The sequence below is a fragment of the Bubalus kerabau genome, chromosome 7 (assembly GCF_029407905.1).
Source record: "Bubalus kerabau isolate K-KA32 ecotype Philippines breed swamp buffalo chromosome 7, PCC_UOA_SB_1v2, whole genome shotgun sequence".
In the NCBI taxonomy this organism is placed as follows: domain Eukaryota; kingdom Metazoa; phylum Chordata; class Mammalia; order Artiodactyla; family Bovidae; genus Bubalus; species Bubalus kerabau.
In genome coordinates, this window is record NC_073630.1 from 10,433,933 (window position 1) to 10,458,014 (window position 24,082).

Below are 24,082 nucleotides of genomic sequence, written 5' to 3' on the forward strand. Positions count from 1 at the left end.
TACCTGCAGGCCTAACCTCCACCGACCGCCAGCCACTCACCTCACACAACTGCAATATGCCTTTTCTCCCATGTCACCGTTTCCTGCCTCCTTAGCTTCAGAGCAGTGAATGGCTCCTGTATTTGCCTGTGATGGCCTCCGAGACTTTGGAGATATACTTACATGGTTTTTTTTAAAGTGCCTTTCTTTCTGCCCCCCACCCCCCCTTAAGTGCCCCTTCAGCCCCCCTCCCGTGGATTTGAAAGGCAGTTGAGCAGAGCACAAGCCCATTTTCCTCCTGACCATCACGGGCATGTCTCGCTTGTGCCCAGTTTGCTTCACCTTCTGGTGCCTCCCATGGAGACAGAACAACGAATCTTAATCTTCAGTGGGCTTCTGAGGCACTCAAGGGAGCAGCTTGATTCCTTTCTGAAGGGAAAGGTCACACCCCACAAGACGGTTCTCTGTCAAAAAATTCGGAACTCTCACAATTAAAAATATTTTATTTACGTTTATACAAAATACAGTCATGTACTTTAAAAATGTACATAACATCTTTTCATTCAGTTTACATTTTAAAAAAGGAACAATGGTAATTTCAAAGACTTTCTGCTTACATGTCATGTAAACATTGTTCTGGGCCCATGTTATTTGCTAAAATTGTATCCACTCTTGGAGATTTTCATGACCATATAGATGCTTTCAGATTGAGAGTTAGATCTGCCAAACCTATTTCTTGAGCTGCGTATGTGATCACATTGGCTGGATTCCAGGCAAAATGAGATCCTCTAGAGATATAAGTGCAGTTTCATAGCAATATGAAGTTGTAGATGTACACATTTCATTTTGATACATATCCGTGTGGACCTGATAATTGACCCCGGCGTATCCACATACTTCTGTTATGAAGGATATGGGGGAGGAGCATATATGCCCCCAAAGGGAGCGACCTCTACTCAGGAAAGTCGTTAATGCCCCAGTGCAGTGGCTGACGCGTAGAACACCCATCTTTGGGGCTTGCCGAGTCAGCCACCCTGTGAAGAAGTGCCACGATGCACAAGTTCAGTACCTACAGATTTGAAAATATGTTTAGCCTATGTTTTGACAAAAGGTACTCTTCAGTAGAATTTGAGGATCATGTGGGGAAAAAAATATAAAGGAAGGGAATTAATCAAAGGAAAAGAAAGCACATTCTGGCTTCTGCTAAACCCGTGGGTTTCTGAGGAAACTACTTCAGCGTTTTAGTCTAGTTTTGTCCCAACCTATTGGTTTAACCAAATGGATATTATGAAAGAATATCACAGAGGTGTTGGTCTTGGTGCAGAAACCACCTCTCTTCTCCTCAAAAGAAAAATCCTCGGGAAGCAATATGTCAGGAATACTTGTCTTGAGATCAAAGCCAATTTAGACTACAATCAGATTTTCACAAAGCAGTTAAGCATTTATGGCATTCAGCTATAAATATACCACCAAAGATAATAAAGTATAAATGCTAAAAAAATATACCCTTAGGAGAGATGGTATCTTCATAATCAGGTTAAGAGCTCTTAAAAAATTAATCAACAAACTTTAAATGTTGATCTTTCTTGTAAACCTATGATCAGTTCAGGAAAGAGGGTCCAATTATGTCTACTGAGAACTGGCAGCTCCTGAAAGAATAAACTTAATTGGCACTGCAGCTGCCCTTCGATTCTGATAATAGACCTTAATAGTCACTTTAAGAGGAATTCTAAGCTCAGCCACATTAATAGATGCCCAGCCCTCAGGGGGCTCCAAGATGGCTGGCCACAGTCCATGTTTCTGATACAAGCACAGCCCTGAAGCATTTGTCCTGGGCTAGAAATGCCACACCTGGGAGCAGGCACATCCCGCCTCAGGCTCTTCTGCCACATGTAAGTGTTGCGTCAGGATGAGACAAAACACAAATCACACTGATGCTACAAACAGAGGCACTGCTCATCCCTGCCTTGCACTGAAGAATAATCATTGGACTTCAAACGGGCAACCAAAGCAAAGCAATCTAATTATTAGCTCACAATGAATTACAGCTAGCAAGTTAAAAAAAAAAAAAAATTCTCCAGTTTGAAATGTGATTTGGTCTTTCAGAGAAATTTGACCTGAATCAGAGATTAGTGAGCTGGTGCAGATTTTCTTGTACTGGCATGAAACAAATTCTGCCTGTTGTGAAACACTTCACAGCAGGCCATTATCCTAAACCTTGTACATACCTGTCAAAAAGTAAGATCAACCTCAGTGCTTCAAAGATGAAATGCAGTAATGATACCATAGCCCATATAAACATCTGTTTCAAGGTTTACGCCAGACTAAAACAATAAAAGCAAATGCTTGGAAAATTATAAGTCTCTGCTATCTCTAATTCTTACAATCGTACTATTAAGTTTATTCATGCTTTATTTTTACTTATCCTTGTTATTAAATAACCCTTGACATTTATTTTGTTGGCATGTGTTAGTAAACACACATATGCATTCCCTAGAGAGCAAAGGAAAAACTGCGGTCCAGTGTACTCTGTATGAAGCCAATTAAGACACTGCCTCTAGGGCCTTGAGACTCTAGGCTGCAGAAACGGTTGCTGTGGAAACAAATTTGCCCCAGCATTTCTGGCAGAGCCAGAATCTACTGACTAACGTGTCTTCAGATAGAATCTAGTGAAAACAGGACTCCCCTCCCGTAATTTGGGCACCATTCTAGGAAGCGTATTATAAACTACAAAGGAAAAGACGACATTGCATACACGATTTATTTTACTATAACTTGGTGTATAGTTTTATTCAATCATACAAATTTCAAAGGGGATTCCTGAATAAATCTTTTACTTAATTTACCTTTGGCAGAAACAACAGATTGCAAAACATTTCGTAACTTCTCATTTATATAGCCTTTTCTCTTTGAAAGTTTGTAGCATATTAGTATTTTCAAAACAATACTTAGACAGATGTGCTTTGAAAGTTAACTGGTAATGATGTGATTTATATTATAGCTTATTTGAGAGAGTAATTACTTAAAAAGGACAAACTAGACATGTATTTCTTTTAAAAAATACAATTTTTGGTCATGTGAATGATTCATGTTCAGATTTCAAAAATAGAAAACATCCTAAAGTGCATCATTTCATTAATAATATAACTCCTTGAAATTATAGCAATCTGCAGTGTAAACAGTAGAGCAGAGAATACCAAACGAACTATATTGTAGGATTACGTACCGTCTTTAAGTATGTGGATTAAACCAGGGTGCTTTCAACATACAGCTCGTGCTTCTAGAAGATTAAAGAGCAAACTTAAAGGTATTTCCCCCTACTCCTAACTTGAACAATTTTTAACCAACAGAGAGCCACTACCTCAAAATGGAAAATGCTGCTACAAATCTGATCTGACCAGTTTCTCAAGAACCCAATTTGGAAAGTGACAACTGATCAGGAAGACTTTTCTCCGTTATTATTATTAAGGAAAACAGAATGGTACCCTTTGCTGTCTTGTTCACCCTGCACCATTATCTTCAAAAGGCAGAGCCTGCTGAAACACCTTCTCTTGGCAACCAGTGGCTGGTGGGCAGATACTGGTGCTCAACCTCCCAGAGCACAGAGGTGGGCTAGGATATACAGGCAGAACCAGAACTCATTTTCCTTAGTGCAGACACAGAAGGTCAAAAAGTACTAACCAATCACCAGATAACATCAGCACACTGAGGTGATGGATGATTTGGTGTCTTAAATTCTCTGGTCCCTCCAAAGTGTCTAATACAGATAGCTCTGCGACACCATCTTTGAAGAAACTATCATTGTAACTGGCCACACACCATTATTTTCTCTTTGTACAGGATCTTCAAAACAGTGTGATTTATGTTCTGCCTTGGGCTGTGCTCTGAGGGCTACACTTATCCTTCAGTTAGAGAAGACTTTTAGTGCAGGTTTACTTAAAAAAAAAAAAAAAATTAAACTCTGGTAAGTACACAGAAGGCTTAAAATACAGGCTCTTTCTCTCTCATGATCCTCTACACTTAAGCTAGGAATTAAGCAAGACCCTTTTGTCTAGCTAGAGCCAAAACCAAACCAAATAGACCGTTGGCCTTCCCCTTGCTTAAGTGTTTGATCATAAATTCTGAAGCTGATAAGTGTAGTCAACGTTCAGGAAAGACTTCTCTTCACTGCTGCCTAACTGAAAAACCAGCATGGATATTAGCTACTTCTCTATCCCATCTGTCCTCTGCTGATGGTCCAGCCCTAGTCAGGGATCAGTTCTCTGTCATCTGAGGACGTCTCGAAGAAACACAACATCAGATAGAGGGCTGCACTGCCCTCCCAGGCAGGTGCAGCTTCCATCTACCCGAGAGCTGAAGGAGAAGCGATTCACACAAGTGGGGAAAGGCGTGGCTCCGTGGAAAGCTCACAAGAATGGCCGAGGCAGCAAACAGGGTTTGTGGATGGGATCCACAGAGAACACGAATGTGCGCAGCAAGTTCGCTCTCCAGAGTGAAGTCCTGAGCTTGTTATTGTCACAGTTAGACAGAGAATGCTGTTGCTCAGTTATCCAAGGAAGAGCAGTGTACATCCTCTGTAGACGAGTGTGTCTTCATGTAGTGATCCACCGCTGCCAGTGTCCGCAAGCTTCCACTGCAGCGTATGTGTGTGTCTGTGTGCACACAGGTGTGCAGAGATCTTGATATTCCCTTGCAAAATTCTGGCATGGGGGTAGGTGGCCTCCTTCCACCTAGAGGGTTTCCAAGGCAGGCAATGGAAATGGGCTGACCCCCAGGGCCTGCAGGCAGGAGGGCGCAGGTCCAGCTCCAAGGCTGCCTTCCAGTTTCTGCCCAGCTGCTATTTACCAGGAGAGGCGGGGGGAGGGGAGGGAGGGGGGACAGTCCCCCTGCGTTCCCCCCACCCCCTCGCTCGGATGGGGCTGACTCCTCACATGGACTTGGAATCAGTGTCTCTCTTGCTGATGAGCACCTCCAAGAGCCTCAGTTTTGCCTTAATGTGCTTATACTCGTTGTATTCTTCAGCCATTGGAGTGCGGTCTTCCTTCTGGACATTTCTAATGGAAACAAAGAAAAAAGGGGCTAATGATCAGGCAGTGTCTCTCCTAGAGGATACTGTTCATTGGGTGAGTTATCATCATTTGGAAATTTGCAGTTTATCGCCCCACAGAATCAGCGCTGCCAAGCATCATTGGTATCAAGACTGGAGCTGTGTTTAGACAAGCACTGAAAGACAGTGTCTGCAAATGGCACCATGCAACTGAATTTTAGAGTTACTCTGGCATCCTGAAGAAAGACAGGATGGACTAAGAAATGTAGAAACTCTCTCTCTTATGCCTACATGTAAATTCACACCAAGAGTCTCCATATACTGAAAGCCTTTATTTATACTTAATGCTTTCTCATTTTTATATACTTCACCTAATGAACCACTCAATTTCTAATTAGCAATTGGTATACTCCATTTACAGGGTTTAAAAAAAATAGTTAATACTCCTACTTATTATAAAAATCAGCCTTGGAATTCAGCAATTGGATCAGAGAACACTAATAAGCCTTTGAAGTTTACTGAGTAATTTTATATGTATACTTTTATATGCACAAGGACTATAATTAAGAGCTGATTACAGGGTGCGCACTGTGCTTGTGAATCTGGATCTAATATTAATACAACCCGCAGGAGGACCTGAAGAAGCGCTGCTGTTCCCACATCCTCAGCCACTGTGGTGCTGCTCTGCTTCTCATCTCACTTGGAAATGGACACGTCAAACATTCAAACACCAGGCTTCCTTTCCTTCTTATTCAAGAGCAAAAATGGGAAACGGGATAGCTTGGGGTTCATTTAATTTTGCTCAGTGAACTGATTTTATTTCTGTTCTGCCTGCCCAAGGAAGGATCCTGGATGACTCCCAGAAGAGGGCAGGGAAGGGAAGGGGGTGTGTGACCCCAACCCCAGACGTGCCCTTTGAGAGGCTTCATTCGTGTCAGATATGAATCACACCCTGAAATCTGAAGTCCCTGACAGTTCTAAACTTGTATAATAGTTATTGATTCCCATCAATTCTATTTTCTTAAAACGTGTGCAAGTTACATAATTATAGGATGTCTGTGCATAACGCGATTATAAATATATGGGAAAAATAAAACAGACAAACCAAAAATACGCTTGGAAAGAAGACTGGAATGAAACAAATCAAAATGTTAATCCTTTGGTTTGTCTTTGGTGTTAGAATATTATTTTGGGACTTCCCCAATGGCTCAGTGGGTAAAGAATTCGCCTGCAATGTGACAGGAGACACAGGAGACATAGGTTTGATCCCTGGGTCGGGACGATCCCCTGGAGAAGAAAATGGCAACCCATTCCAGTATTCCTGACTGGGAAATCCCATGGACAGAGAGGAGCTGCAAAGATAGAAATTGCAAAAAATGACTGAGCAATATGGCATGCATGCATGCATTTTTTTTGAATATTATTTATTTTATCTATGTTTTAAAAAATATCCTACAATTCACGGAAAAAGAAAAGGAGATATTTAGGTATAAAAATTCATTGAAAAGTCATTATATGACAGATCCAAGTCAGAAAACCTAAAATAAATTTATACAATAATGGAAATCAACAGAAATATAGTAAATTTTAAATGTTAAAGTTAATTTTTATGGTATTTTTATTTTCCAATTCTTTTGAGAATTATGAAAGGGGACTTAAAGAGAAACTGTATTTATACTGTTTAAATAATTTGGATTAAAATAAAACATTTTAAAATGATAAACTCAGCTCCAGTGTAAGAGAAGGAAACCTATTCTCTCTTCTACCCTGTCTTCTGCTGTGACCTGAGTAACACATTCTGCGTGTGGTCACTTGCAAACACAGAAGACTATTAGGCAGCATAAGGCTCTATGACGACGATAACATTAGGTCTTAAAACTCACTGATAGCCTATCAATCAGGCCGCCTTCCTGCTTCTGGTGTATTTCTCATGACTTGACAACTTTGCTTTTAAAATGAGCTTAAAAACCAGCAAGATCCAGAGTACCCCTTTTCCTTATTCCTCCTTCAAGTTTATTAAGATCCAGAGTACCCCTTTTCCTTATTCCTCCTTCAAGTTTATTAAGGTTAAAAAACAAAACCAGGAATCAAAACCAGTGCTGCCCACGAGAAACTTAGCTTTACGCTGCTCCTCTTAGATTAGAATTTGATGTGGCAGGTTAGTTTTAGAAACGTCAGCTGAATCTGTATCAATCTTGGATATTTGCCAAGGAGTCTTTCCTCCTGAAGGACCACACACACCTCACCATCTCACAGTAAACCTCGAAGGAGCCCTGGGCACACAGCCAAGGGCCAGGCTACAGGACGCAGGGAGGGTGGCTCCCAGGTGGGAGGCTTTGCACAGATGTGACAGAGAAAAAAGAGGGCCGCAGGTGAGGAGGAGGAGGGGAAGAAAGACACATGTGCTGACCTTCCATTCTGTCTGAAAAAATTGTCTTCAAAATCACGAAGTTTCTTTCGAATCCTTTTCTTTTCTTCTCTCATTTCCTGAAGGTGTTCCAAGAGTTCTGGTCTAAGAGGGGCAGAAAAAGTTCAAGAAAATTGAGTTAAATCTGAATTGTTAGAAATATTGTGATTGTGCAACGAGATGGGGGTTGTAGAGAATGGGAAAAGCATATAAATGCAGGAACTGTCGAGGGAGCAGAAATGGAGGCCAAAGCTTCTGCTACTTGTAAATTCTTCAGGCTTGTGAAATCCCAGGGCACTCTGTTATGTTTTGCTTTGGAAGAAAGAAATGTCATCTGTACTCAGTGTATTAAATGGCGAGCCGTGACACACAGAGACAGGTCCCTTACAAGAGGCCTTCCCCTTGTTTAAGCAAGATCTCCGATGCTCCCTCAGACAACATGGGATGAAGCTTCTAAAAACACTGAGCCAGGAGTTAAAACAAACTCTGTTTTATCCATAGAGATACATCCTAGGCAAGTCATTTGTGTTTTGCCATTAAGTACAAAGGGTAAAATAGTATTTCAGAAAATTATTTTCATCATGACATTCTAATAACACCACCATAACAACATACATGGAAGCAGCATGGAGATTTGAAAGTCCGGTGTCCTGGCTGCATTTTGACGGTATTTTATCATCCATTGGGGAAATAAAACCATCAGCGTCATCTTCAAATTGGTCCAGAAAGCAACGTGCACTGAAATCGGTTTTCAGGGTGACCATGAAGTCTGGCTTCGTGTAGTTATCGTCTTCTGAACCCTCCTCTTCTTCCTGGAGATACACAGCAACCCTAATAAAAATCTGGTTACTTTTTAGGCCCTCTTTCATTACTAGTATCATTTCATAGTCATTTAATTATCCAGACCCCATACGGTTTCTTCTACATATCTGTGTTTAGCAACACGTATGCACATGATGGATATGTTATTGAATATCTATATACACACAGAAATTAAGACAAACACTAAACACAGCTTCTCAATAGGGGGGAAAATCTATAAAAAATTAGTACACAGTACAATTAACAGTTGTCAAGGCCGAGGGTAAGAAGGAAAAAAATCATCAGAATTTATACCCAAAATCAAACGAGGCAAATGAATCTAAAAATTCTCAGCATTGTGACAATACATAATAAAATTTACCACCAGAAATCCGTGCTTTAAAGATTTCACTACTTATGTGTCTCAGAATTATTTTTATGAAGCTATGAAGAATTTCAGAGATTCAACAATGCATCCTTTCTATATAAAAGGTGAGGTTATGAAATATTTGTGGCTGCTTGATAAAATTTTAGGAAACTTTTGAGAAGATCAAAATATTTATCTTTCCATTACTGGACTCATGAAACATTTCTTTTTCAAAGAATTTCTAAGGGCCACAGCTGTATTTTTCAGCATCCAAGACTCTAAGAAAAATGTGATATTCTCTACCTTGATAAAAATGTGGTTAGAAAAATAATGAGGTCAAATGACAATATGTTGGTGTCAATTTAAAGCTACGTGAATCTAAGAAATGATGTCAGAGTCTGAAAGAAAGCTCTTAAAGGAAATAATTCACTGTCAAAATGTACAGTCAGACCAGAAAAGAATATCTTAAGAAATTAAAAAAATTGGTTAGGCATTCAGCTACATGAACAACAGGATGATAACATCAGTTGTTAGGTAAACCGAGCGGCTTCAGGAGGAGCCACCGCTCATGGCAAAGCACCCAATTCAAACTGTGTGCTGATTCTCTTGTCACAGAGCTTGGTGCGTTTATGGTGGTGCCTCTGAAATCATGTGAATGAATAAACAAACAGGCAAAAGAAAAGGACTATCACACAGCTACAATGAAACTACTGTTATGAAGACACGAAGGTAAGGTTGGAAAAAACTAGGTGGCCTTCCTAGATTCTTTCTGCTGTCACTTCGGATCTTCAGTCTCTTTTCTTGATCCATGGAAGTAAGAGTTTCATTATTAGTTTCTAAAAATTAAAATCGTTTTAAAATTTAAAGGGTAAAAGTGGCTTTTCCATCGATAGTTGAGAAGTTTCTCTTTTTTCGTAAGGAAGTGGCAGGTCCCATCTACATTGTTTTTCTAACAATTGAGATAATCACGTGGGGCACCTGGCACGTGGACAGCGCCATTGGCCTCTTTCCCCTCCCTTCCCTGGCGGGGAGGGAAACCGGGTGGGATCTGGGATCGTTCACTGTCCCCGAACTCGGCCAATGTCTGCCTATATTAGGTGTTCAATAAATGCCTGTTATTTCAGTAATTCAGCTTTAAATGAGAAATACAAATTTCTATTAAGAGTATATTAGGGAATTCCTTGGCAGTCCAGTGGTTAAGATTTTACCTTCCAATGCAGGGGGTGCGGGTTCGATCCCTGGTCAGGGAGTGAAGGTCCCACACCCCTTGTGGCCAAGAAACCAAAACATAATTAAAAAAAAACAACAGAAACAATATTGTAACAAATTCAATAAAGACTTTAAAAATGGTCCACATTAAAAAAAAGTCTTTTAAACAAAGAGTATACAAAAGTCCGTGTGTGTGTGTGTGTGTGTGTGTGTGTGTGTTAGTCGCTCAGTCGTGTCTGACTCTTTGTGACCCTACAGACTGTAGCCCACCAGGCTTCTCTGTCCATGGGATTCTCCAGGCACAAATACTGGAGTGGATTGACATTCCCTTCTCCAGAGGAACTTCCCAAACCAGGGATCGAACCCTGGTCAGCACTGCCCGAGACAGATAAGAAATGAAGTCAGGGGTCCAAGCTTTACCAATTAGATCCCAAGGTCTTGAGAGAGCTCAACAAAGGGAAACTACACCCTGCACAGAAGGGAGAATCAACGTTTCCGGAGACAAAGCTACACAAAGCTGTTCTCAGTAAGCTGTGGAAAACACAGGACAAAAGAAACAGCACAATGGATCTTCAGATTATAAGGCCATCAGGTTGCTGTGGATACTGAGTAGATTCTAGAAGGTATCAACATCTAGATAACATATGAGCAACTGAAAAAGAATCAGTGATCACCAGTGACTAACACTGGTTTCTTGAACACAAATCAGGAAAGCTAGCCATTTTCCCTTTTTTGATAGGATTGGCAGGATATCTGGATTTCAGTAAAGAATGAGGGACAATGACTGTGAAAGGAAAGCTGACTGTGAACGTTTATGCAGAGCGTCGCTGCTATGTTGACATGAATCTGCAGGGAAGCCTCGAGCCAGGAGGCTGTACTTGACCCAGCCTTTTCAGTATTTATCAACCACTTGGATACGGCACCAAAGATAGTCACTAAATGTGTAGATGATACAGTGGGTAAGTGTGTTAGAATATAAAACCTGCTGCTGCTGCTAAGTCGCTTCAGTTGTGTCCGGCTCTGTGTGACCCCATAGATGGCAGCCCACCAGGCTCCACCGCCCCTGGGATTCTCCAGGCAAGAACACTGGAGTGGGTTGCTATTTCCTTCTCCAATGCATGAATGTGAAGAGTGAAAGTGAAGTCGCTCAGTCGTGTCCGACTCTTTGCGGCCCCATGGACTGTAGCCTGCCAGGCTCCTCTTCCATGGGATTTCCTAGGCAAGAATACTGGAGTGCGTTGCCATTTCCTTCTCCAATATAAAACCTAGACGTAATCTATTTCATAAGTCTGGGATAAAAGAATGAAAAGTAAGAAATTGGAAAACTTCAAGGTCCTATAATTAGATTACAAAATAAAAAATCTGGACACATGGACACTAAGTAATCCTTGGAAAAGGAAGCTGGGCGTTACATAAATCAACACTGAGATGGGGCCACAGGCCATGGCTTTCAACTGGGAGCAGGTTTGCCCCCATGGGACCTTTGGCAAAGTCTGGAGGCATTGCTGGTTGTTATACTGGAGTGGGGGAGGCCAGATCCCCCACAACCAAGAGTTATCTGGGACCAGTGTTTACAGTACTGAGGTTGAGACACCCTGCCCTAGAAAGACTAAGATGAATTCATGGCACGCTGACAGTCACGTAGGCATAGACTTGGAGAACTGACGAGCCTTAGTCATCTAGATCGAGGTCAGGGTTAGTCCTTGGTCCACTGTCCCGCTAAACCATTGGAATAATATTCAGTTCTGGGTATCAGTTTTCAAGAGGGATATAGATAGACTGGTGTGTGTGTGTAGAGAGCAGAGCCATAGGACTGGGAAGGTCTGTAGCCCAGATCACATGAGAAAGAGTAAGAACCTGGAGGAAGAGTGTTCACAGGGTGTTGCTGGGAGTGAGCAGGGCCGGTGGCTACAAATATGGAAGTGCTCTCAGGAAGAAGCTGTAAGCTTAGTCCACATTGCTCTGGAGGTCAAACTAAGCCCCTAAGCAGAAAGTCACACAATAATAATTATTTTCATTAATTATGACATTTTATAGTTATTAAATGTATATTCTAAAATTACACATTGTATAATTACTATATTGTTTTTGAGCATTTAAAAAATGGTAGTTATAAAAACTAATTCGTTTTTAGCTATTTCACACACAGCTGGTGTCTTCCCATAAGCATTTAAAACCAGGGACAGTTTTCAAACAGTTTAGATAAATCTCTGCACATACAAACACTAAATTCTAAAATGTATCAGAACTGTTGAGAATTAATACAATCCAAATTCATGCTGATAAACATGGCCAACTGGGACAAAATGAACTAAAGGACAACACTATTTTCAAGAGCAATGTAATCATTTCAAAATTATCGGAAATTTTGACCATCATGAGGGCCAGCAGAAGAGCCATGGCCAAAACATAGTTGCGAAAAAAATAAACCAAGCTAAGGGATAAGATTTGGAAGGACATTCTCTTTTAAAAAGAGCTTAATTCATTTATCTACCATTTGTTTCATGAGGTAATTATTAAGTGTCATATTTTGGATGTGTTAAAGAACACATTTTTATCTAGGAACAGAGCTTCTAAGAGAAATATGCTGGTTTTCACACACACAATCACCTACATTTCCTCAATTATGGTGATTTAATTCTTGTGTGAAACGATCAGCTAGACAAAATTTGTCTTATTTCATTAGCATCAAGTCTTATTGTGAGAAAATGGCTCTAATTTTGAAGATACAATGGAGCAAATTTGCCTAAATTTCGCATTTACAGAATTTTTTATAAACAAGTTCTGTTGAAGAGAATACAGATAGGGAGCACAATCATTGTCTAACACCTTAAAGTGAGGGCTATGAGGTAGTTAAGCTCCCTGAGAGGTAAAAAAGAACAGAGTAAAGAGAAGGGACGGCTTTGTAGCTTCTGGCTCCCTACCTCAAATACAGCGGAAGAACCAGGCAAGAAAATGGAGTGGTTCTCATGGGAACAAGGCCCCCACATTTTGAAATAATTATTTCTAAGTTCATTAAATAAATGACACCCCAGGATTGAGGCTGCCACAGAAATATGACAAAAGTGAAACTCGTAAAACTCACTTCTCCTTGGAGTTTTACTCCCCCTTCTGACTTACCTGCTAAAAAAACAATCACTGATTTTTAAAAAAATCTTTGTCTTTTCATCTCTAGAGCCCTGTGTATGGCAGTCAGTGTGTTCAATTGTCTAGAAACAAAAATACGAAAGAGGTTGATTCTAGCCCAGGCCAGTTAGGTCTCTACAACTCTCTGGACACAGAGGGTACCCCAATTCAAGCAAAAAGTAGCCACTGAGGACAAGGTTTAATCTGCATACAATCCTTGATTACTGCTGGGGAAAAGATCAGAGAGTATGTTCTAGTCGACTGCTTGTCATAAGCCTACATTCACAGATCAAGAACAGATTATGAAATTAGCACCAAGGATGAAATGTGCCAGGGGGAAGGCAAGAGGAAGGAGGAGAGTGGGTAAAACTATACCCGCAAATCTGTCAAAGAAAAGTAAGTTTTTGTCTATAAAATCATTATTTTTTATCACATGCTACATATATTGCCTCTGTTAATTTTGTTTTTTCTATAAACTCAGTAAATGAGATTTTTTTTTTTTAAAGAAAGTTATCCAATGAGTTATTTTGACAAAATTTCAGAGTACAGAAAATCCATTCCTCCAAGGGGAAACAAAACGAAAAACATTGTAAATCAAGACAGATCCCCACAAGCAAAGTAAAAAGCAAACAAACAGCAACGTACAAAACAGTGAGGGAATGAAATGAAACGAAGGAGATCAGCTGGCCTAAAACATAAATTAAAGAGGACTGTTTGAAGTTGGTTAGAAGCAGCTACTGAGTTTTAGGGGAGGTTGCAGGAAGCCGTCACCAGGGGGCGCAATCACAGCGCCTTTCCGTCCCGGGAGGGACGTGGGGGACACTGGGGCAGGTGTAGCACGCGGTTAGCAGCTGGAGGTCTTCACCTTTATCTCCTTGAAGAAGGAAGCAGTTTCACCCTCGATAATTGGCTGCAGCAAAGGGCTTCTCCGCTTGCTGGAGGGGGAACCCTGCGACAGGTGTTAATAGGCAGGTTACATGGCAGAAAACCAGAAACAAACCAAAGTTCTCGTCCAACTGGCTGCTTTACTGCAGAGCCTGCCCGCCCACCCCACCAACCACAGAGGCCACACAGGAGCAAGGATGGCATGCAAGTATGTTAACCAAACACACAGAAACATTCCTGCCTCCTCCCTCTTTCCTCCTGGTGACCATAACTTCCAGAACAACAAATAACAATGCACGCTCATCAAGTGATGCAAAAGGTTACAGACACAGGCTGTATATTCACCCTATTTCAGGCTACTAAGGGCTCCTGACTGGAGAATGAAAAGGGTTCCTTAAATTTAATCCTTTTGTTGGTTAGTTTACTGATATATTCTGCAGGAAATTTCTAGAAAGGTAGCTTTCTTCAAACACACCTGACTGAAGTCCCTGAACCCTCCTCTGTTTGTCTGAACAAATACACTATTAAAAGACATATAAGGACCACATCTTGGGCCTGGAAATAAACAAGAAGATATAAAGCAGGAATAGAAGAGCAGCAGCTAAAAAGAATATGCATTTCAGCAACAACATAAAAGCGAGGCCGTGTCTGCTGGCTAGAAAGTCTAAAGGCCAACAGAGGAAGCCCCCAGGGTCCCAGGAGATGAGCACACTGAAACCAAGGCAGAGGTGCCCCACGAGCTGGAAAGGCCACGACCACTACCCCCGCAGCTGGGCTGGCATGAGGGATGGGGCAAGCTGGCCAGTGCCCAAAAGGCTTTTTCCCAGAACTGAGAGCCAGTCGCTGCTCCCTACTCTTGACAAAATCCCAATTCAGAGGCCAAAAGCAGCGAAGTCCAAGGATGGTGGCCCTCCCTTTTCTTTACCTCACTCTTTCCTACATCTCCAAAAAGAAGCGGTTCCCTCTCTTGAGTTCCTTACAGGATTTCTCCCCGGGTATGACTCCAGCAGGGTGGATCTCCGTCTTGGAGGCAGAGTGAAGAACACTAACCGAGGCCCCTAAGACCAGAGAGGCACTCTGTGTGGAGTGGCCCCTGGGGGAAGCACACCATTTCCCGGATGCTCTGTCTCTAATGGAAGTACGGGGAAGCTGACCCAGCACGTGTCAGACAGAAGCATACGGCCAAAGCTTGTGCACCCAAGAGGGGAACAAACTGTCAGCTTCAGATTCGCTCATTTTTGGCAAATGTCACCTCAGAAGTCTTTGATAAATTTTTCATCCCTCAAGTTTAGGGGCCACTGATATTAATGGCAGGTTCAACTACGAAAGACTGTTATTTCGTGAGAAGGCAAGTTAGTGCCCTAATAACATAGCCCGGAAGTCAACCACTGGGCGTGGAGTACTCACAATGATGGGGATGGTGCTGGCTCGGGACAGGATCTGTTTGACCAGGCGGTACCTGTCATACAGCGGCTTCATAACCTGACGCTCATTCTTGCTCACCTGAAAGGCAAGAACAGGATTGCTGAGAGACCTGCTCCTATTGGCTATGCTGACCGAGCATGCTGTGGACTGAGAGAAAGAACAGGCGATTCAACTGAAGACTCCCCACTCTTGTAAAATTTATTTAAACTGATACCATGAATCAATGAAAATGTAAAATATCTACTTTGGCTGCAAATCACTTGAAATCACTCCCTCAGAAGTATTACTTTTCCTCAAAACTGTGATCCTTATTAATTATTAGTTTTCTATTTAAAATTCTGGAAGGTTCAGAGTTCCAGATGATTCACTATTTTCTAGGTCCTGGGAAGAAGAAAACATGTATTAATATTTCTATTATACTACTTACCTTGCAGTTCTGTGATCATTTTTTAAAAATGTCTCTCTTCCCTATGGAACTGTGTTGTGCTTTTAGGGACAAATGCAAGCAAACAGGCTTTCAAGGAATATATGCTGATAGAATACGTGGATTCACTCATCTCTGTGTCCCTAAAATCTGGCTCAGGGTCCAAAAATGTTTAAAGGACAGACTCTAATAGACAGTGAAGAGAAATCAAGCCCAGCTCCCCGGCATAGTATTTGAAGCCCCATCACCTCCTCCCCATTAGAACTCAAGCTCCGGAAGGAAACTAGGGAGTGTCACGCCTCCTTGTCTAGCTCCCTTTGTCCTGGAGTGGCCTCCTCTCTGCTCTTCGATTTGGTAAATTCCACATCAAGAGCCACCTCCCGCCCTGTGCAACCTTCTTCCAACACGCCCCATTCTGGGAGCCCTGCTCATTCTCTCCTTTGAGTCACCTAATACAGCCTTGTGTATCTTATAATTCACATATGCTTTGCTATGGACGGAATGTTTATGTTCAACTCACCTCCCCGCATGCCCCCACTCCCAATTCATAAGTTGAAAATGAATCCCCAATGTGATGGTTTTTGGAAGTGAGGTCTTCAGGGAGTGATTAGGTCATGAAGATGGTGCCCTCATGAACAGGATTAGTGCCCTTATAAAAGAGACCACAGAGAGCTCCCTCACCCCTTCTGCCATGTGAGGACAGCGAACAGATGGCTGGCTATGAACTGGGAAGGGGGCCCTCACCAGACACCAGCGCCTTAATCTTGGACTTCCAGCCTCCAGAACTGTAAACTGTTCTGGTAACTATTTCAGTGCCTGATATGATAAAAATATTCCATAAATGTCTGCAAAATGAGTGAAAGAATATTCATAAGTATGCATTTGTTTACTAAAATGGAGTAAGATATGACATATCTTTGTTTCAAGTTTGCTGTTGTTCTTCTGCATTTTATTTCCATTGTACACATAAGGCAAGGCTTACAGATATGAGGAAGGGCAACAGTATTAGCTCTGACCATCTCTCTTATGGGCCTTCAACTTTGAAGACAAGTCTGGATAATGCATGAACTGATCACCCTTTGCTACCTGTTTTTTATTTGTCTTTCTCAAAGTGATCAACAATAAGAGAACCTTGGATAAATCTCACAAGCCAAGATAGGATACTGCCAATCTTGTGGTATTTATTTAATGTCATCTTGTGGATTCATTTTCTGCCATAAGCAATAATAATAACTTATTTCTATCTTTTTCTGTTACCAAAATATCAAGAGGTGGCATTTTCTTGCTTTTACTATCTGTCATAGTAAAAGGAGTTTTACATTTGGTATTTCATAAAGTATGACTGTTTGAAGGGACCATAAGAACTATTTCATACAAAAAAAAAAAAAAAGAGTGATGATCAAACCACAGGTATTACAAGAACATACCTACCAAAATGGCTAATGTGAAAGACAGTGTCCAGTGTCAGAAATAATGCTGGGCAACTGGAATTCTCTCTCAGTACTGGCAAGGCTGAAACACTTTGGAAAACTATTTGGCAGTATCTCCTAAACTAAACACATGACTCATCAATTCTGTCCTTAAGTACACACCAAACAAACCCAGATTAAAGTTTACCAAAAGACACAAAGAAGAATGTTCAGAGCAGCCCTATTTATAGCACCACCAAACTGGAAACCATCCACATGCCCAACAATGGTAGAATGAATAAGTATTTTAAGTTTCCAAAACTGAATACTACACAGCCATGAAAATGAACGAATACAGCTATATGCAGCATTAATCTCACAAAAATAAAGCCAAGCAAAACAAGCCAGACACCTAAGAATATACACTGTAAGGTCCTAATTATATAAAGTTCAAAAACAAGCAAATCAAATCTATAAGGTTAGAAGTCAAGTTTTTGTTGGTGGGGTGGAAGGTCATGGTATTGACTAGAAGGGGACATGATAAGGGCTTTCAGAGGGTTGGCCATTTTTAATTTCTTGATCAGGATGTTGATTACATGGATTTGTCTACCTTGTGAAAATTACCAAGATATATAATTAAAATTTAGGCTCTTTTCTGTACTTATACTTCAAGAAGTTGAACAATAGCCACAAATAAGTGTGAGGAATAGAAATAAATGACTTGGATAATCTCACGTGTAAAATGACAAAATTTAGGAGTGGAACACATGAAATAATTTTTTTTAATACAAGATGTACCCACTAAATGTACTGCATATGAAATTAAGGTACATCCTAATTGTCAACATATGACATGTGGTGAAATATTACTGTGTAAGATAAACAACAGATATTTAGTGACCAAAAGACATATGAAAAATAAAAATAATAAGGAGCCAGCATTTCCTCACTGAGGAATAGCATCCTATTACTATATCTGACTCTAGAACAACACGGGTTTGAACTGCATGGGTCCACTTATATGCAGATTTTTTCAACAGTAAATACTGCATTACTACACAATCTGCCACATGGTTGCACCCATGGATTCAGAATGCTGGATATGGCAAAACCGTGGAGACAGAGGGCTGGTTCTAAGTTATACTCAGATTGTCAACTATGCTGAGCGTTGAACAATTCCCAACTCCTGCATTATTTCAAGGGTCAACTGCAGTTGCTTCACAGAAACATTTTTGGATTCTGAAAGGAGACTTTGGAAGGAGACTTACTGCTAAAATTAGCCCGATATGGAAAATTCGAGAGAATCAATTTTCTAATTCTTTGTTTGAAAACTAAATTTTCTAGTTAAGAGTAGATGAAGAGGATCACTGGCTTACATTAATATTTGGCTTTGGTGCTGCTTAGTCACTCAGTTGTGTCTGACTATTTGTGACCCCACGGACTGTAACCCGCCAGGCTCCTCTGTCCATGGGATTCTTCAGGAAAGACTACTGAAGTGGGTTGCCATGACCTCCTCTAGGGGATCTTCCCGACCCAGGGATCGAACCTACACCTCTTATATCTCCTGCATTGACAGGCAGCCTTTTTACCATTAGCACTACCTGGGAAGCCCATATTTGGCTTATAACACTGATATTTAGATTTTCTATGAATTGCTCCTTTTAAAAATTAATGACCCTCAGAACTCTGGTCAATATTATATGGCAGCCTGGATGGGAGGGGAGTTTGGTGAGAACCGATACATGTAAATGTAAATGTAGAGTGGAGTCCCTTTCTGGTCCACCTGAAACTATCACAACATCGTTAACTGGCTATACTCCAATATAACAGTTAAAAAAAAGTAATGATGTTTAGAACTAATCACCTGTGAGAGATCTGATAAAATCCAGTTTTTGACTACGAAGAGTCAAAACTCATCATGATACCGTCAGCCAGCGTTGGCATTTGACAGATCTATCTGAACACCAACAAATCAATGATCTTTAGGTCTGGAAAGAATACCACTTGATTTACACTAGAATTATTTTCACAATAAATGCCGTAAGCCAAAGGTATGGTGATACTGAAGCTCAATACAACTTTTACCCATTATCAAGCCAAGTCTCATGTAACTATCAGTGCTGGATTTGGGAGTGGAGCCAAAACCTAACCAACAGTTAGAGAAACAAAGCAGCACTTTGGCTGAACTGTCAAAAAGGGGTGCTGACATTAAGTGGACCATGGGAAACTGCTCAGAAGTGGACATCTCTTATTCTCCAGTCATCAGCTGCTCAGGGATTCCACTAAAACCAGTAACAGGCCTTAGAAGGAGCCAGTGAAGTTCTCAGAGCCTCAGTTTCTTGATAGGCAAAGTGCAGAATTCAGATTAGAAAATCTTCACGATCAGTAATTGTTTGAAAATGCCCTTAGGCCAAGCATACAGTATACCGTTTTTTCAACGTAATTTCACTCTTCCTGCTTCAAATCATTATTTAGTTTTTCATTTAAGGGGCACTTCTGAATGGCTTTCAATGTGTAGAAATAGGGTTAAGACTAAAATGTATTTTTGTACACAAGTCATCACAACATAAAAATCTAGATATTCAGATCTAATGGATTTGAAAGCAGCACCTTCCACTAAATCTTTGTTTTCTGATGCAAAGAAATCTTCATCTACTGTTCTCTTACTATTCTGATTAGTTGCTGTGTAAGTCTTAGATAATACATCAAAGTACAATGGGAACACCAGCCAATATTATCCATGTTTAAGTAAGGGCAAGTCTCAGGCAGAAATCACAAAAGCCCAATTAAAGTGAAGTCGCTCAGTCATGTCCGACTCTTTGCGACCCCATGGACTGTAGCCTACCAGGCTCCTCTGTCCATGGGATTTTCCAGGCAATAGTACTGCAGTGGATTGCCATTTCCTTCTCCAGGGGATCTTCCCCACCCAGGGATCGAACCCAGGTCTCCCGCATTGTAGACAGACGCTTTCCCGTCTAAGCCACCTGATTAGGAGAACATATTTATCTTTTGTGATGGTGTTCCTCTTAGCCTCATATAAAGCTTCTCTACAGAAATACTGATTTGGTTGCTGTTAGCTGAACGGTATAACAAAGGTGAAAGATAAAAAGAATGAAGTTTCTAACTTGAAGAAAGAAATAACATTAGAACCACAGAATATTAAAGTTAGACGAGTCTTACTTTCTAATATGATAAAACTAAACACTGGAGAGCTCTCAGGAATGATCTGCCCAAGGCAACTGAGCTGGTTCAAGAACCCAGGTGGACTGACTCCCAGTCCAGTTTTCTATACATTAACAAATAAGCAAGACACGAAGGAGGACCTTAACATAGTAACCACAAGACATACCAAAGATGTCATAGTTATAGCATTTTCCCCTAACAGAGTTTGGCCAAGATTATCTTAAGATAAAGAACTGCCATCTTAAGATACAGATGACATCTTAAGACAAAGAATCTTGTTTTCATCTTGAGATAAAAATTCTGCCTCCAAGCTGAGGGTTCTGCCCATATTGAGTTCACAGAGATTTCTTGTTCTGAGCAGCAGCAAGAAATTACAGTAGTCAGGAAACCACACTGCCCCAGAATCTCCTTAGTAAAACAAAAAATATTCTGAATGTGTGTGGAGGTGGTACCTCTGAGTCATAAGATTACCAGTGGGAGAAGGTAAAGGAGATGGATTTTTATACCTGCTGCACTTTTGTCCCATTGAGTCAGAAAATGGTGACTGTCCCTCCTTTATTATCAGGCAACAACAGTGGGCTGACTGGGCAAAGATCAGATCTGACCAAGCAACAGATAAACAAATGATACCATTTATATGTGGCTTTAGAATCTGTACTTAAATTTGAACGCGATATGCTTAGTGTCTGCTTAGTTCCCCAGTTTCTAAAAGACAAGACTGAAATATACCAATGAGAACCCAGAAGCTCTGTGGACCCAGCCACGCTCTCCCCTCTACACCATCATCTGGGTCTGCACAAGGGGTCATGGGGGGCTGCAGCCATGTGCTGTACTTCTGGGACGTGGTCTTCTTCTGATGAGACCCCTACATGTTGAAAAGGACACATTTTAATAATAATTCACAGGGAATTACGTGCTGGTGTGTAGACGACTATGTTCTTGTTTTTCATACATGTGGGTGTCCCGTTAAAGCAAACCACCTCGTTAAACAATGTACAGAGGCAGCAGATGACTATTCTGGCCGGTGATTTGACTCTTTTATATCAGAATCTGCAGACACAGCAAAAAACCACCAGGCTCTAAGCACCTGCTTTTCTAAAAAGCAAAGGTTTGGAATGACAGTATAGCTCTGGGAGTACTTGTATTTTTCTTTTAAGAAGAGTGTTGCCCAAATGTTATTCGTGAGTCCAGGGTCCAGGGCAACACCACAGATGTTAAGAATGAAAAGTTCACTCTCTGGTTTTTGGACTGGCAAGATATCAAGTGAACTCTGTTCTCCTGAGGAGGCTGGAGTATCAGGTTCCAGAGAGAGGCAGAGAGCCTGACCTGGGACCAGGAATAAATGACACTCAAACTTCCTGGAGCATGTGTCCCCTGACCTGTGAGATGCTAGAATCCGGTCCAGAAATGTTCTTCCTTCCTCTGCAAGAATGATGAAAGAAAGGGCCAAGGATTAATTGTTCAAATTCATATTGGTAAGAGCTAAAGCATGTACATTTCCTAATTCAATTATTTAATAAGAAGTAGACAGCAGAGGGCAGAACCTATAACTGTACCAGAAGAGACACCTGTCATTTATGGAGGACTCCCACCTCACTCCCCACAAAGCCACTCTGCCCTGCTTCTTCAGTCAGTGCCAGACAGCCTACAGGTATACGTGTGTGTAATGTCACTTAGTCTCCATGACAACCTATTATAACAGACATCTATTATGCAGACCAATCACTGAGGCTCAGGGAGTTACCTAAGCGGCCTAGAGACACAGAGCCAGTCTCAGCAGAGCTGGGTTTGAATCTAGGGCTTCCCAGGCAGCACATAGTAAAGAATCAGCCTTCCAGTGCAGGACATGCAAGAGAGTCGGGTTCAATCCCTGGGTCAGGAAGATCCCCTGGAGGAAGGCATGGCAACCCACTACAGTATTCTTGCCTGGAAAATTCCATGGACAGAGGAGCCTGGCGGGCTCTAGTCCATGAGGTTGCAAAGATTCCGACACGTCTGAGCGGCTCAACACACACTGTGAGCCTCGTGCCTGTTGACTGCCCCAGTCCAGGCAGGAGGAGAGACTGTGCTCAGCTCGGAGCAGCAAGTACCACGGCACACAGCCCCCTGCTCCGGCAGCAGGGTGAAGACTAGAACACAGCTGACAGTCTTTAAAGGAGTCTATCACTGTCATACCCTGAATCCATATAGTGAAAAGAAGGAAGACACACGAGCCCCACCTCCTTCACGGAGGCCTGCCTGGGGGCTGTGAGGAGATGGACACCGAGAGGCACTGAGTCTTTAGTGGAGAAGGAGTTTCTCCTCTCTGTTAGAAGAGGATTAGTTCTATCTCTGCAAGTTCTGAATATCCCGGAAGAGAAGGACGAAGTTTCACAACACATCTGAGCTCCAGAGCATTTACTGTTTGGTTCAGTGCCTTTAAAAAAAGTCCAGAACAACAGTTGGCTTGAAACATGACCATTATCCCAGAGTGCCAGTATTTTTCCATTGTAGGGACGGGCCAGCGAAATCAATTGTCAACTCCAGCTTTGCTTTTTTTTTTTTAATTTAAACCTAATAAATTCAGAATCAAAATACCAGGCAGGCTCATTAGACAGATAACTGGCCACATGTTCTGCATCAGGTAGATGCTGAGGTCCAGGTTTACCGTTAGGTAAAAAACAAACAAACAAACAAACAACTCAGAATCCCTGCTCTCACAGGTCTTGTAGTCAGTCCAGTGCTCTATTCTCTAAATTTCTTCACCTAAAAGAGCATATTTGTGATGCAAAGACTCTCTCCATTGCATACCTGTGACTGAGACTGGAAAAGAGATCTATGTATTTTGGTGATATAAAAGTCCATCTGTGAATATAAACTTCCTGCTTCTTTACACCTGCTTTTAAGAACTTGTGTTGTTGGGTTCTTGACAACATTCTTAACAGAAGGTTACTAAGAGTCACTGACAAGGAGATCAGATTACAAGCTCCCTTAGGAATAGAGTGGAGGCCTGTTGAACTACTGTCTCCCCAAGGACTAACAGCATCCAGGGGATAAATGTGCTTGCTGAATAACAAATTGCCTCAAACGTTTCTAAAGCCACATTTTAGATTCCTCTCGGTTTTAGTTCTGCATGGCGGCTGAAACGTCTCAGCAAACACGGGTTGTAAACTGCACTGAAGAGAAACTGAATTTTAGGGCAGATCACTCGAGCTTAGCACCTTCCTTTTATGGCTAAGAATGCTTAGAGCTGGTGATGACAGCTTACGGGGCAGACATGTTTCTTCACTCTCGGCTTCTGTGTAGCAACTCATACCCCCCTCCACTATCTTCTACTCGAAGCAGGACACTAGAGACTACATTTTACTTGCAAACTGATATTTCTTTGGAATTTAATTAAATTTAGCACTTATTAGATAGTGGAACTCTTATCAAAGGTTTAGGCTTCAAAAAACTTAGTTCTGGTGAAAATATATAGTAAGCTAAGTATCTGGACACCTCAACTGCAAAATACTGAACACAGAAGATCCACTTCAAAGCCTGGTAATTTACCCCAGTCAGAAAATTCAGTACTGATGAATCTATTTGCAGGGCAGGAACAGAGATGCAGACGTAGAGAATGAACTTGTGGACCCAACTGGGGAAGGAGAAGGTGAGATGAACGGAGAGAACAGCACTGACATGTATAAACTACCGTGTGTAAAACAGATGGCTAGTGGGGAGCTGCTGTACAACACAGGGAGCTCAGCCTGATGTTCTGTGACGACCTAGACGGGGGTGAAGAGGGGGCAGGTGGAACGAAGGCTCAAGAGACAGGGGATACAAGTGTACAGATAGCTGA

At 41.5% G+C, this 24,082-nt stretch overlaps 1 protein-coding gene across 11 annotated transcripts in view; it reads right to left on the bottom strand.

Annotated features, from left to right (window-relative positions):
- Positions 1-1,096: 1,096 nt before the first annotated feature.
- The window catches only part of FAM13A (family with sequence similarity 13 member A), a 330,402-nt gene continuing 307,416 nt past the window's right edge, over positions 1,097-24,082 (bottom strand). For all 11 annotated transcript variants that reach the window (XM_055587622.1, XM_055587621.1, XM_055587620.1 and 8 more), the window contains 5 exons: positions 15,229-15,324; positions 13,802-13,885; positions 8,049-8,245; positions 7,437-7,538; positions 1,097-5,033 (listed from right to left, as the gene is read on the bottom strand). In XM_055587622.1, the coding sequence (XP_055443597.1) occupies positions 4,907-5,033; positions 7,437-7,538; positions 8,049-8,245; positions 13,802-13,885; positions 15,229-15,324 (606 nt within the window). In that variant the 3' untranslated portion in view covers positions 1,097-4,906. The remainder of the gene's footprint in view (positions 5,034-7,436; positions 7,539-8,048; positions 8,246-13,801; positions 13,886-15,228; positions 15,325-24,082) is intronic.